The 15,875-nt window shown below is 49.0% G+C and overlaps 1 protein-coding gene across 1 annotated transcript in view; it reads left to right on the top strand.

Annotated features, from left to right (window-relative positions):
- The window catches only part of RRP8 (ribosomal RNA processing 8), a 35,463-nt gene that overhangs the window by 9,476 nt on the left and 10,112 nt on the right, over positions 1-15,875 (top strand). The window contains exon 2 of the mRNA XM_063950782.1: positions 11,394-11,540. Coding sequence (XP_063806852.1) covers positions 11,433-11,540 — 108 coding nt within the window. The 5' untranslated portion in view covers positions 11,394-11,432. The remainder of the gene's footprint in view (positions 1-11,393; positions 11,541-15,875) is intronic.

The raw sequence follows: 15,875 nt of genomic DNA, 5'->3' as shown, positions 1-15,875 counted from the left end.
TTATGCAGTATGACACAAATACCGATTCTCACACAGCAGACGGTGATGGGGATGTGTCGAGGTGGACGGCATCACTATCTAAGGGGGTGCAGTTGATGATTAAGGCCATGCGGGATGTGTTAAATATTTCTGACACACCTCCTGAGCAGGTGGAGGAGGCCTTTTTCACAGACAGTAAGAAAGCCCTCTCACCTTCCCGGCATCTAAGGAATTAAATGCTATATTTGAAAAATCCTGGGAAAACCCAGAGAAAAAATTCCAGATCCCTAATAGGGTCCTGGTTGCTTTTCCCTTCCCGGAAGACGATAGAAAAAAATGGGAGTCCCCGCCTATAGTTGACGCCTCTGTCGCTAAGCTGTCTAAACAGGTGGTCTTACCAGTCCCGGGATCTACCGCGTTGAAAGATCCGGCAGATCGCAAAGTGGATGCTACGCACAAATCCATATACACGGCTTCAGGGGCGATACTGTGGCCTACTATTGCCTGTGCGTGGATTTCAAAAGCTATAGCAAAGTGGTCAGTTACTCTGCAGGAGGACTTGACTACGATGGATAAAGGTGATGTTGATTTATTTTTACGTAACATACAGGATTCTACAGGGTTCCTGGTAGAATCCATGAAGGATCTGGGTTCCATGGCTGCGGGGATCTCCTCCATGTCCGTCTCTGCTTGCAGGGGTCTCTGGCTGCACCAATGGTCTGCGGACGCGGAATCCAGGAAAAGTGTGGAGAGCCTACCCTATACAGGACAGGCTCTGTTTGGGGAGGCGCTGGATGCGTGGATTGCCACGGCTACCGCGGGTAAGTCTCCTTTCCCCCCCTCAGCTGCACCGACTATGAAGAAGCCTTTTACTCCCATCACGTCCCAGTCCTTTCGGCCCACTAGGCCTAGAAAGAACAAGCCCTCTCACACCTTCTTTAGAGGTGGTCGTGCCAAATCCAAAAAGCCTGCTCCTGCAGGTTCCCAGGACCAGAAGCCTGCTTCTGGTTCCTCAAAGTCCTCAGCATGATGGTGGACCGCAAGGCCTGGAGGAAGGTCAGGTGGGAGCAAGACTCCGGCATTTCAGCCACGTGTGGGTGTCATCTGGCCTGGACCCCTGGATACAGGATATTGTGTCCCGGAGGTACAGGCTGGAGTTTCAAACTCTCCCACCTCACAGATTCTTCAAATCTGGCTTTCCGGCTTTGCCGGCAGACAGAGCTATTCTACTGGATGCTATCCGAAAATTGATAGTGTCCGAGGTCATTGTTCCAGTTCCACCTCATCAGTTGGCCATGGGTTACTATTCGAACCTTTTGTGGTACCAAAGCCGGATGGTTTAGTAAGGCCAATTCTGAACTTGAAATCTTTGAACCCTTATCTCAGGGACTTCAAATTCAAGATGGAGTCTCTGAGGGCAGTTATCTCAGGACTGACGGAGGGGGAGTTCCTGGTGTCCCTGGGTATCAAGGATGTGTAAACGTTGATTTACATACAGGACTAAGAGCTATACTTTAAACACACTTAATACACTTTAATATTGAGCCGCTGCGGCCGCTGTAATTAACCTTTCACCCTTATTTTGTTCACAAACCTTACGTACACAAGATCGTACAGTGTACGCACTCTGCGTACGTACGCCGAAAGGGTGTAGTGACTACACAGTTTGCGTACACAGGCCTATACGCTGTTAGCACGATGCAGCAGCCCGAGTGGCTGTAAATACACTTTAAACCTTAGCAAGGAAATGGGACACGACACCAATTGTAATTCAAAACTATGTTGGGGTCTAACCCACCAACTGTTCTTTACTTGCAGGGGGTTACAATATAAACAATACAATACAATATAAAAATGGCTACAGTCAATGGTACATACGTTTTAGTTTCGCCTGCGCTTCCCAGTCCGGTCCTCAGTCATCAAGGTAGATGACCTTCAGAGTCTGTGATAGTGACCTGGCATGCAGCTGGCTTTTTATACAGTGGATCAAAACATAATACAATAGACACTGTGTGCTCTTCTTCCATTGGTTCGGGGGTGGGACATATCCTGTGCATCAGGGATCATTGGTCAGCTCAAGAGGTGGGTGATGGCTAAGACTTGAGATGTGATTTCTGTTGTTTGCATCTGAGTTCCCGCCCCATGACCAGTTAAACCCCTCACATTAATCATACATAAATCTGGTATTATTAATAACTGAATGTTGTAATATATGATAATATTCTTATTCCCACCAGATTAATGTTTACGTGACTCTGAACAATATGATCCCACACGTGATATGATTATTTCCATCCTCAAAATATACATATATCCATATATATCTATATACACATACTTAAAAAATAAAATAAATAAATATATATATATATATATATATATATATATATATATATATACATACACACACACACACTCCTGTTATTACAATGTGTTAGGAATCTCCAAGAGTTTAGACTATGAATGTTATTACCTCAGATTTCTAAATGTCTGGTTTGTAATTTTGTTAGCTATTGCTAATTGAGTTTCTCTTCAGTCAACCTAGGTTCCTGGATATTGTCTTTCTTGTTTGACCTGTCTTCAGATAAGACAATGACAATCCAGTATTTATTGTCTTCGGCAGATACTGGGCTACTCTAGAATAATAGAGGTAAACAAAGGTATTTGCCTTCTTCATAGGATTTCAAAGCTTTGTGTAAATAAGGCCATTGTATTTGAGTCTCTGGGAGTATAATTTATGTGCGACCCATCTTCATGCTATTAGAAGAGAAAGCAGACAGTGGGTGATTTATGCAATATATGGAATAGATATATGATATGTCTTTGTGGCTTTTCCATGCGAGTACAAATTCCACAGTAATTACTCATACCACGCGCTAATACGCAGGACCCAATGAGCGACCATACACAAATTGCGAATATGTGCACGCACGGCTGAATAAGTACGCGCCCGGAAGCCATCTATGTGGTGTTTGTACGTGATGTGTGTACTGTAATATTTTCCGACTTCGACAGATGCATACCTCCACATTCCCATTTGGTCGCCGCATCAGGCTTATCTCAGGTTTGCACTGTTAGACGATCACTATCAGTTTCAGGCACTGCTGTTCGGTCTCTCCACGGCACCGAGGGTCTTCACAAAGGTGATGGCAGAGATGATGGTTCTCCGCAGCAAGCAGGGGGTGAATATAGTTCCATATCTGGACTATCTGCTGATCAAGGCATCGTCCAAGGAGAAGTTGTTAAGATCCATTGCTCTCACGATGCATCTGCTCAAGGAGCACGGTTGGATTCTGAACCTTCCAAAGTCTCATCTGGAGCCGACAAGGAGGCTGTCTTTCCTGGGGATGATTCTCGACACGGAGGTGCAGAGGGTGTTTCTACCGGTGGAGAAAGCGTTGGTGATTCAAACCATGGTCCGGGATGTCTTGAAGCCTGCCAGGGTGTCGGTTTATCAGTGCATCCGCCTTCTGGGGAAGATAGTTGCCTCCTACGAGGCTCTGCAGTATGGAAGGTTTCATGCTCGATCCTTTCAACTGAATCTCTTGGACCAGTGGTCAGGATCTCACCTACACATGCACCAGAGGATACGTCTGTCTCCGAAAGCCAGGATTTTGCTCCTCTAGTGGCTACAACTACCACACCTTCTGAAGGGCCGAAGGTTCAGAGTTCAGGACTGGATCCTTCTAACCACAGATGCAAGTCTAAGAGGTTGGGGAGCAGTCGCTCAAGGGGAGACCTTCCAAGGAAGGTGATCAGTAGTCCCTTCTTGTGATAAACATCCTGGAGCTAAGAGCCGTATACAACGGCCTTCTTCAAGCAGCACACCTTCTACGGGATTGGGCTGTTCAGGTGCACTTGGACAACGTGACCACAGTGGCCTACATAAACTGACAAGGCGGAACGAAGAGCAGGGCTGCAATGTCAGAGGTGACAAAAATCCTCCTCTGGGCAGAAAGGCACGCTGTGGCGATGTCAGCATTCTTTATTCCAGGAGTAGATATCTGGGAAGCGGACTTCCTCAGCAGACACTATCTACATCCAGGAGAATGGGGCCTCCACCCGGAGGTGTTCGAGGAGGTAACCGGTTGGTGGGGAGTTCCTCACATAGACATGATGGGCTCCCGCCTCAACAAGAAGCTGTGGAGGTACTGTTCCAGGTCGAGGGACCCACAGACACTGGCGGTGGACGCACTAGTAACGCCGTGGGTGTTCACGTCAGTGTATGTATTCCCTCCACTTCCTCTAATTCCAAGAGTTCTACAGCTTGTAAAAAGAGCAACAGTTTTGGCAATCCTCATTGCTCCAGACTGGCCAAGGAGGGCTTGGTACGCAAATCTGCTGGAAGATCCAAGGCCCCTACCTCTTCGGGAGGATCTTCTACTGCAGGGGCCGTTCGCTTATCAAGACTTACCACGGCTACGTTTGACGGCATGGCGCTAAGCGCCAGATCTTAGCTCGGAAGGGTATGCCGAGCTAGGTTATTCCTACCCTGATACAGGCTAGGAAGGGGGTGAGGTCTAAACATTAACATTGAATTTGGAAAAAATGTGTCTTGGTGTGAATCCAAGAAATTTCCTGTGGTGGAGTTTCAACTTGGATGTTTTCTCCTTTTCCTGCAAGCAGGTGTGGATGTAGGCCTGAGATTGGGCTCCATCAAGGTCCAGATCTCCGCTTTGTCCATTTTCTTCCAGAAACAATTGGCTGTCCTCCCCTGAGGTTCAAACCTTTTTGAAAGGAGTTCTGCACATCCAGCCTCCCTTTGCGGTGCCAACGGCACCCCGGGATCTTGATGTGGTGTTGCATTTCCTGCAATCGGATTGGTTTGAGCCTCTACAGGAGGCTGAAATCAAGTTTCTCACGTGGAAGGCGGTAACTTTGTTGGCCTTGGCTTCGGCTCGACTTGTGTCGGAATTGGGGGCTTTGTCCTGTAAAAGTCCCTATCTGGTCTTCCATGAAGATAGGGCGGAACTCAGGACTCGTCAACAGTTCCTTCTTAAGGTTGTGTCGGCTTTTCATATCAACTAACCTATTGTGGTGCCAGTGGCTACTGACTCCTCAATTGCTTCAAAGGCCTTGGGTGTTGTGAGGGCTTTGAAGATTTATCTGAAGAGGACGGCACGTCACAGAAAATCTGACTCTCTGTTTGTCCTCTATGATCCCAAGAAAATTGGGTGTCCTGCTTCTAAACAGTCTATTTCCCGCTGGATCAGGTTCACTATCCAGCATGCATATTCTACGGCAGGATTGCCGTGTCCAAAATCTGTTAAGGCCCACTCTACTCGTAAGGTGGGTTCTTCCTGGGCGTGTCTCGGCTGTACAGCTTTGCCGAGCAGCTACTTGGTCTGGATCAAACACGTTTGCCAAGTTTTATTTTGGCCTCTGATGACCTCAAGTTTGATCAAGCAGTTCTGCAGGAAAAAAGGAAAGAATGTGAGACAGCGCTAATTACTTTGACGTCTTTTTATATATGATTAAAACACAATTTCACAATATCACATATAAATACCGGCCAGTATTCTTTAAAATATACGTATACTCTAGTTAACTTTCTAAGAAAAACCAATATAGCTTATCCCTTTATAGAGCTGCTGAATCTAACACTCTATTTTTTACAATAGAGCTGCAGTGTTATATTGCAGAGGTAACCCTCTATCCTTTCTGGAGGCAAATGGACCGCTGTAATTTGCAAATTGAAGTCCCACTGTAGGTAATTCCAGCACAGTTCTTTTCGGGTACAGCATGCACCTCTACCAATCAATTCAAAGGTAATATGCAGTTCTTAATGCGTGCCAAGCATAAGTATTTAAGCGTGTTAGTAGAAAGCAAATCCTCCCAGCACATTAATGACATAGACCAAATGAGCTGCTGGTTGGTATGTAGACAGTTCTTTTAGGTGCACCATGCAAAGCACCAATTACCTCTCACAGCTGCTCCTCTCACTTGTGGCTCTGCCTGTGTTCTCGGGCTACAGTGTGGAGTCCGTTATATTCCCCCTTAGCACTGGGGTATTGTATTGAGTGTGCGCCGGTCGGCTTAGCAGACAGTGCTGCAGGAGTGGTCAAATCTCTCCCGGGTGTCTTGCTCGTGACAAACGCGTTTCTCCGCCTCCTAATTAGCATCGGCGGCTTCCCGGGAGAGATTTGAGAGGAGCAGCTGTGAGAGGTAATTACAAATTACAGCGGTCCATTTGCCTCCAGAAAGGATAGAGGGTTACCTCTGCAATATAACACTGCAGCTCTATTGTAAAAAATAGAGTGTTAGATTCAGCAGCTCTATAAAGGGATAAGCTATATTGGTTTTTCTTAGAAAGTTAACTAGAGTATACGTATATTTTAAAGAATACTGGCCGGTATTTATATGTGATATTGTGAAATTGTGTTTTAATCATATATAAAAAGACGTCAAAGTAGTTAGCGCTGTCTCACATTCTTTCCTTTTTTTTCTGCTATCAAACTTGGGGGAATTGGAACTTAATCCCCGAGACTAGCTGCTAATACTTTGAGGGTGGTGGCGCCAGGTGTATACAGTTTTTTGTTAGTTCTGCAGGAACCTGCGTGCTCTCCCTCCAGTTCTGGGAGCTTTGGTACATCCCCATGGTACTAATATGGACCCCAGCATCCTCTACGACGTAAGAGAAAATAGGATTTTAATTACCTACCAGTAAATCCTTTTCTCGTAGTCCATAGAGGATGCTGGGCACTCGCCCAGCGCTTCTTTATCCTGCAGTGGTTGTTTGGTTCTGTACTGCCTGGTTCCTAGGTAAGTTCTGTGTACTATACTGTTTCAGTACTGTTTTAGCTGTTGCTGAGTTTTCCGGCATGTTGGCTGGATTTGCCTTATTATGTGAGCTGGTATGAATCTCGCCACTATCTGTGTATTTCCTTCTCTCAAAGTCATCTCCTCGAGCACAGTTTCTAGACTGAGCCTGGTAGGAGGGGCATAGAGGGAGGAGTCAGCCCACACTGTTAAACTTTTAAAGTGCCAATGGCTCCTGGTGGACCAGTCTATACCCCATGGTACTAATATGGACCCCAGCATCCTCTACGGACTACGAGAAATGGTAATTAAAATCCTATTATCATTATACTGTAATGATGCTTTCTAACTAATAATACAAAGGGTGTGATTCCTTTGTTCTTTGTAAAGCTACTCTTATGACTCTACCACCTCTGATGGGAGGCTATTCCACTTGTCCACTACCCTTTCTGTGAAGTAATTTCTCACATTTCCCCTGAACTGCCCCTCCCCCAGTGTCATTGCATGTCCTCATGTTCTAATACATCTCTCCCTGTGAGGAATGTCTCCTCCTGTACCGTGGTGATACCCCTGGTATATGTGACAGTCTCTCTCATGTCCTCGTGGTCTAATACTTCTCTCCCTGTGAGGAATGTCTCCCCCTGTACCGTGGTGATACCCCTGATATATGTGACAGTCTCTCTCATGTCCTCGTGGTCTAATACTTCTCTCCCTGTGAGGAATGTCTCCCCCAGTACCGTGGTGATACCCCTGATATATGTGACAGTCTCTCTCATGTCCTCGTGGTCTATTACTTCTCTCCCTGTGAGGAATGTCTCCCCCTGTACCGTGGTGATACCCCTGATATATGTGACAGTCTCTCTCATGTCCTCGTGGTCTATTACTTCTCTCCCTGTGAGGAATGTCTCCCCCTGTACCGTGGTGATACCCCTGATATATGTGACAGTCTCTATCATGTCCTCGTGTCCTAATACTTCTCTCCCTGTGAGGAATGTCCCCCCTGTACCGTGGTGATACCCCTGATATATGTGACAGTCTCTATCATGTCTTCGTGGTCTAATACTTCTCTCCCTGTGAGTAATGTCTCCCTCCTGTACCGTGGTGATACCCCTGATATATGTGACAGTCTCTATCATGTCCTCGTGGTCTATTACTTCTCTCCCTGTGAGGAATGTCTCCCCCTGTACCGTGGTGATACCCCTGATATATGTGACAGTCTCTCTCATGTCCTCGTGGTCTATTACTTCTCTCCCTGTGAGGAATGTCTCCCCCTGTACCGTGGTGATACCCCTGATATATGTGACAGTCTCTATCATGTCCTCGTGTCCTATTACTTCTCTCCCTGTGAGGAATGTCTCCCCCCTGTACCGTGGTGATACACCTGATATATGTGACAGTCTCTCTCATGTCCTCGTGTCCTATTACTTCTCTCCCTGTGAGGAATGTCTCCCCCTGTACCGTGGTGATACCCCTGATATATGTGACAGTCTCTCTCATGTCCTCGTGGTCTATTACTTCTCTCCCTGTGAGGAATGTCTCCCCCTGTATCGTGGTGATACCCCTGATATATGTGACAGTCTCTATCATGTCCTCGTGGTCTAATACTTCTCTCCCTGTGAGGAATGTCTCCCCCTGTACCGTGGTGATACCCCTGATATATGTGACAGTCTCTCTCATGTCCTCGTGGTCTATTACTTCTCTCCCTGTGAGGAATGTCTCCCCCCTGTACCGTGGTGATACCCCTGATATATGTGACAGTCTCTATCATGTCCTCGTGTCCTACTACTTCTCTCCCTGTGAGGAATGTCTCCTCCTGTACCGTGGTGATACCCCTGATATATGTGACAGTCTCTATCATGTCCTCGTGTCCTATTACTTCTCTCCCTGTGAGGAATGTCTCCCCCTGTACCGTGGTGATACCCCTGATATATGTGACAGTCTCTATCATGTCCTCGTGGTCTATTACTTCTCTCCCTGTGAGGAATGTCTCCCCCTGTACCGTGGTGATACCCCTGATATATGTGACAGTCTCTATCATGTCCTCGTGTCCTATTACTTCTCTCCCTGTGAGGAATGTCTCCCCCCTGTACCGTGGTGATACACCTGATATATGTGACAGTCTCTCTCATGTCCTCGTGTCCTATTACTTCTCTCCCTGTGAGGAATGTCTCCCCCTGTACCGTGGTGATACCCCTGATATATGTGACAGTCTCTCTCATGTCCTCGTGGTCTATTACTTCTCTCCCTGTGAGGAATGTCTCCCCCTGTATCGTGGTGATACCCCTGATATATGTGACAGTCTCTATCATGTCCTCGTGGTCTAATACTTCTCTCCCTGTGAGGAATGTCTCCCCCTGTACCGTGGTGATACCCCTGATATATGTGACAGTCTCTCTCATGTCCTCGTGGTCTATTACTTCTCTCCCTGTGAGGAATGTCTCCCCCCTGTACCGTGGTGATACCCCTGATATATGTGACAGTCTCTATCATGTCCTCGTGTCCTACTACTTCTCTCCCTGTGAGGAATGTCTCCTCCTGTACCGTGGTGATACCCCTGATATATGTGACAGTCTCTATCATGTCCTCGTGTCCTATTACTTCTCTCCCTGTGAGGAATGTCTCCCCCTGTACCGTGGTGATACCCCTGATATATGTGACAGTCTCTATCATGTCCTCGTGGTCTAATACTTCTCTCCCTGTGAGGAATGTCTCCCCCTGTACCGTGGTGATACCCCTGATATATGTGACAGTCTCTCTCATGTCCTCGTGGTCTATTACTTCTCTCCCTGTGAGGAATGTCTCCCCCTGTATCGTGGTGATACCCCTGATATATGTGACAGTCTCTATCATGTCCTCGTGGTCTAATACTTCTCTCCCTGTGAGGAATGTCTCCTCCTGTACCGTGGTGATACCCCTGATATATGTGACAGTCTCTATCATGTCCTCGTGTCCTACTACTTCTCTCCCTGTGAGGAATGTCTCCTCCCTGCACCGTGGTGATACCCCTGATATATGTGACAGTCTCTCTCATGTCCTCGTGTCCTATTACTTCTCTCCCTGTGAGGAATGTCTCCTCCCTGCACCGTGGTGATACCCCTGATATATGTGACAGTCTCTCTCATGTCCTCGTGGTCTATTACTTCTCTCCCTGTGAGGAATGTCTCCCCCTGTACCGTGGTGATACCCCTAATATATGTGACAGTCTCTCTCATGTCCTCGTGTCCTATTACTTCTCTCCCTGTGAGGAATGTCTCCCCCCTGTACCGTGGTGATACCCCTGATATATGTGACAGTCTCTATCATGTCCTCGTGTCCTACTACTTCTCTCCCTGTGAGGAATGTCTCCTCCTGTACCGTGGTGATACCCCTGATATATGTGACAGTCTCTATCATGTCCTCGTGTCCTATTACTTCTCTCCCTGTGAGGAATGTCTCCCCCTGTACCGTGGTGATACCCCTGATATATGTGACAGTCTCTATCATGTCTTCGTGGTCTATTACTTCTCTCCCTGTGAGGAATGTCTCCCCCTGTACCGTGGTGATACCCCTGATATATGTGACAGTCTCTCTCATGTCCTCGTGTCCTACTACTTTTCTCCCTGTGAGGAATGTCTCCCCCTGTACCGTGGTGATACCCCTGATATATGTGACAGTCTCTATCATGTCCTCGTGTCCTATTACTTCTCTCCCCGTGAGGAATGTCTCCCCCTGTACCGTGGTGATACCCCTGATATATGTGACAGTCTCTCTCATGTCCTCGTGGTCTAATACTTCTCTCCCTGTGAGGAATGTCTCCTCCTGTACCGTGGTGATACCCCTGATATATGTGACAGTCTCTCTCATGTCCTCGTGGTCTAATACTTCTCTCCCTGTGAGGAATGTCTCCTCCTGTACCGTGGTGATACCCCTGATATATGTGACAGTCTCTCTCATGTCCTCGTGGTATAATACTTCTCTCCCTGTGAGGAATGTCTCCCCCTGTACCGTGGTGATACCCCTGATATATGTGACAGTCTCTCTCATGTCCTCGTGTCCTATTACTTCTCTCCCTGTGAGGAATGTCTCCCTCCTGTACCGTGGTGATACCCCTGATATATGTGACAGTCTCTATCATGTCCTCGTGTCCTACTACTTCTCTCCCTGTGAGGAATGTCTCCTCCTGTACCGTGGTGATACCCCTGATATATGTGACAGTCTCTCTCATGTCCTCGTGGTCTATTACTTCTCTCCCTGTGAGGAATGTCTCCCCCTGTACCGTGGTGATACCCCTGATATATGTGAAAGTCTCTATCATGTCCCCCCTTTCCCTTCTCTGCCCCACACTATACATAGTGAGATATTTTAGTCTCTCCTGATACCGTGTGACAGTTATAACAAAACACAGTGACTAGAATAATTCTATAATGCTACAGTGATTGTGTAATAGTGACACAAAGTGATTCTGACATTTTTATACACAATATTAGTGTGATAACAGTATAATGACACTGTGTAACTATTAGTGATAGGACGCGTGCTATGGGGCTACAGGAGGAAGAGCTGTATAGGAGATAATAAGATCTATGTTCTGTTTGTGGTTACTTACATTTAAGTGACCTCTTTGCTGTGTTCTTACTGTACCATAATTGATATATGTAATATTATTGTTATTACAGCTACTCCATTGTAGAATATTACACACGTGTCCATCTGCCATGTTTGCTACATGTGACTGGAATGATAACATTGAGGCCCAATCGCTGACGGAAAGTCTGGTGAGCGCACAGAAGAGGAAATCCACCGCCAGTGTCACACATGAGAAGGTAAGAGCGCCGCCATTGCGGTTACATCTCCGTAACAAAGATCTGCATTGTCAGAGCCCAGTACTACCCCCGTTACACCAGCTCGCTAACTCTCTCATCTCTGTCCCCCACATGTCTCCCTAATCTCTGGTCTCCACCCATCTGTATCTCTCTCTCTCACCCTCCCTCCTTCATCTCTGTCCCTCACCTGTCTCCCTAATCTCTGGTCTCCGCCCATCTGTATCTCTCTCACCCTCCCTCATCTCTGTCCCTCACCTGTCTCTCTCATCTCTGGTCTCTGCCCCTCTGTATCTCTCCCACCCTCCCTCCTTCATCTCTATCCCTCACCTGTCTCCCTAATCTCTGGTCTCCGCCCATCTGTATCTCTCTCACCCTCCTTAATCTCTGTCCCCCACCTGTCTCTCTCATCTCTGGTCTCCGCCCATCTGTATCTCTCTCACCATCCCTCCTTCATCTCTGTCCCTCACCTGTCTCTCTCATCTCTGGTCTCCGCCCCTCTGTATCTCTCTCACCCTCCCTCCTTCATCTCTGTCCCTCACCTGTCTCTCTCATCTCTGGTCTCTGCCCCTCTGTATCTCTCTCACCCTCCCTCCTTCACCTCTGTCCCTCACCTGTCTCCCTAATCTCTGGTCTCCACCCATCTGTATCTCTCTCACCCTCCCTCCTTCATCTCTGTCCCTCACCTGTCTCCCTAATCTCTGGTCTCCGCCCATCTGTATCTCTCTCACCCTCCTTCATCTCTGTCCCCCACCTGTCTCTCTCATCTCTGGTCTCCGCCCATCTGTATCTCTCTCACCCTCCCTCCTTCATCTCTGTCCCCCACCTGTCTCTCTCATCTTTGGTCTCCGCCCATCTGTATCTCTCTCACCCTCCCTCCTTCATCTCTGTCCCTCACCTGTCTCCCTAATCTCTGGTCTCCGCCCATCTGTATCTCTCTCACCCTCCCTCCTTCATCTCTGTCCCTCACCTGTCTCCCTAATCTCTGGTCTCTGCCCATCTGTATCTCTCTCACCCTCCCTCCTTCATCTCTGTCTCTCTCATCTCTGGTCTCCGCCCATCTGTATCTCTCTCACCCTCCCTCCTTCATCTCTGTCCCTCACCTGTCTCCCTAATCTCTGGTCTCCGCCCATCTGTATCTCTCTCACCCTCCCTCCTTCATCTCTGTCCCTCACCTGTCTCCCTAATCTCTGGTCTCCGCCCATCTGTATCTCTCTCACCCTCCCTTCTTCATCTCTGTCCCTCACCTGTCTCCCTAATCTCTGGTCTCCGCCCATCTGTATCTCTCTCACCCTCCCTCCTTAATTTCTGTCCCTCACCTGTCTCCCTAATCTCTGGTCTCCGCCCATCTGTATCTCTCTCACCCTCCCTCCTTCATCTCTGTCCCTCACCTGTCTCCCTAATCTCTGGTCTCCGCCCCTCTGTATCTCTCTCACCCTCCCTCCTTCATCTCTGTCCCTCACCTGTCTCTCATCTCTGGTCTCTGCCCCTCTGTATCTCTCTCACCCTCCTTCCTTCAACTCTGTCCCTCACCTGTCTCTCATCTCTGGTCTCTGCCCCTCTGTATCTCTCTCACCCTCCTTCCTTCAACTCTGTCCCTCACCTGTCTCTCATCTCTGGTCTCTGCCCATCTGTATCTCTCTCACCCTCCCTCCTTCATCTCTGTCCCTCACCTGTCTCCCTAATCTCTGGTCTCCGCCCCTCTGTATCTCTCTCACCCAACCTCCTTCATCTCTGTCCCTCACCTGTCTCCCTAATCTCTGGTCTCCGCCCCTCTGTATCTCTCTCACCCTCCCTCCTTCATCTCTGTCCCTCACCTGTCTCTCATCTCTGGTCTCTGCCCCTCTGTATCTCTCTCACCCTCCTTCCTTCAACTCTGTCCCTCACCTGTCTCTGGTCTCTGCACATCTGTATCTCTCTCACCCTCCCTCCTTCATCTCTGTCCCTCACCTGTCTCCCTAATCTCTGGTCTCCGCCCATCTGTATCTCTCTCACCCTCCCTCCTTCAACTCTGTCCCTCACCTGTCTCCCTAATCTCTGGTCTCCGCCCATCTGTATCTCTCTCACCCTCCCTCCTTCATCTCTGTCCCTCACCTGTCTCCCTAATCTCTGGTCTCCGCCCATCTGTATCTCTCTCACCCTCCCTCCTTCAACTCTGTCCCTCACCTGTCTCCCTAATCTCTGGTCTCCGCCCATCTGTATCTCTCTCACCCTCCCTCCTTCATCTCTGTCCCTCACCTGTCTCCCTAATCTCTGGTCTCCGCCTATCTGTGTCTCTCTCACCCTCCTTCCTTCAACTCTGTCCCTCACCTGTCTCCCTAATCTCTGGTCTCTGCCCCTCTTTATCTCTCTCACCCTCCCTCCTTCATCTCTGTCCCCCACCTGTCTCTCTCATCTCTGGTCTCCGCCCATCTGTATCTCTCACCCTCCCTCCTTCATCTCTGTCCCTCACCTGTCTCTCTCATTTCTGGTCTCCGCCCCTCTGTATCTCTCTCATCCTCCCTCCTTCATCTCTGGCCCTCACCTGTCTCTCTCATCTCTGGTCTCTGCCCCTCTGTATCTCTCTCACCCTCCCTCCTTCATCTCTGTCCCTCACCTGTCTCTCATCTCTGGTCTCCGCCCCTCTGTATCTCTCTCACCATCCCTCCTTCATCTCTGTCCCTCACCTGTCTCCCTAATCTCTGTTCTCCGCCCCTCTGTATCTCTCACCCTCCCTCCTTCATCTCTGTCCCTCACCTGTCTCCCTAATCTCTGGTCTCCGCCCCTCTGTATCTCTCACCCTCCCTCCTTCATCTCTGTCCCTCACCTGTCTCCCTAATCTCTGGTCTCCGCCCATCTGTATCTCTCTCACCATCCCTCCTTCATCTCTGTCCCCCACCTGTCTCTCTCATCTCTGGTCTCCGCCCATCTGTATCTCTCTCACCCTCCCTCCTTCATCTCTGTCCCTCACCTGTCTCCCTAATCTCTGGTCTCCGCCCATCTGTATCTCTCTCACCCTCCCTCCTTCATCTCTGTCCCTCACCTGTCTCCCTAATCTCTGGTCTCCGCCCATCTTTATCTCTCTCACCCTCCCTCCTTCATCTCTGTCCCTCACCTGTCTCCCTAATCTCTGGACTCCGCCCCTCTGTATCTCTCACCCACCCTCCTTCATCTCTATCCCTCACCTGTCTCCCTAATCTCTGGTCTCCGCCCATCTGTATCTCTCTCACCCTCCCTCCTTCATCTCTGTCCCTCACCTGTCTCCCTAATCTCTGGACTCCGCCCATCTGTATCTCTCTCACCCACCCTCCTTCATCTCTGTCCCTCACCTGTCTCTCTCATCTCTGGTCTCCGCCCATCTGTATCTCTCACCCTCCCTCCTTCATCTCTGTCCCTCACCTGTCTCTCTCATCTCTGGTCTCCGCCCATCTGTATCTCTCTCACCCTCCCTCCTTCATCTCTGTCCCTCACCTGTCTCCCTAATCTCTGGTCTCTGCCCCTCTGTATCTCTCTCACCCTCCCTCCTTCATCTCTGTCCCTCACCTGTCTCTCATCTCTGGTCTCCGCCCCTCTGTATCTCTCTCACCATCCCTCCTTCATCTCTGTCCCTCACCTGTCTCCCTAATCTCTGGTCTCCGCCCCTCTGTATCTCTCACCCTCCCTCCTTCATCTCTGTCCCTCACCTGTCTCCCTAATCTCTGGTCTCCGCCCATCTGTATCTCTCTCACCATCCCTCCTTCATCTCTGTCCCCCACCTGTCCCTCTCCTCTTTGGTCTCCGCCCACCTGTATCTCTCTACCGTCTCTCTCATTTCTGGTGCCCATCTGTATATCTCGCCCTCTCTCCCTTGTCTCTCTCATCTGCTTCCTGCCCATCTGTATTTCTCTCACCCTCTCTCCCTCATCTCTGTCCCCCACCTGTCTCTCTGGTCTTTGCCCATCTATATCTCTCTTACCCTCTCTCCCTTGTCTCTCTCATCTCTGTTGCTCCATCTGTCTCTTTCTGTCCCATCCCCCTTATCTCCATTCTCTGTCCATCTTTATCTCTCTCTCGTCTCTGTTCTCCGTCCATCTGTATCCCTCTCACCCTCTCTCCTTCGTCTTTCTCATCTTTGCCCCTCTATCGGTCTCTCTCTTTCTCAACCTCTCATCTGTTCTGCCCCCATCTGTACAGATTTAGTCGTGCTCATCTGAGGTGGCTCCATCAAAGGCGCGCACTTCCGGCGTGACTGGGCGATCCGTCCGCCTAGTCAAGTCGTGAGTGCACAGAGGCGCTCCCACTCAGAGCGTCTCCGTCCAGGCACGCAACGGAGACGCTCTCCCATTCTAATGAAGGGGCGCATCTCCGTCACGGGCGCGC

The sequence above is a fragment of the Pseudophryne corroboree genome, chromosome 2 (genome assembly GCF_028390025.1).
Source record: "Pseudophryne corroboree isolate aPseCor3 chromosome 2, aPseCor3.hap2, whole genome shotgun sequence".
Classification (NCBI taxonomy): domain Eukaryota; kingdom Metazoa; phylum Chordata; class Amphibia; order Anura; family Myobatrachidae; genus Pseudophryne; species Pseudophryne corroboree.
Note: the sequence above shows the minus strand (reverse complement) of the source record. Positions and strands in the feature narration are given on the sequence as shown.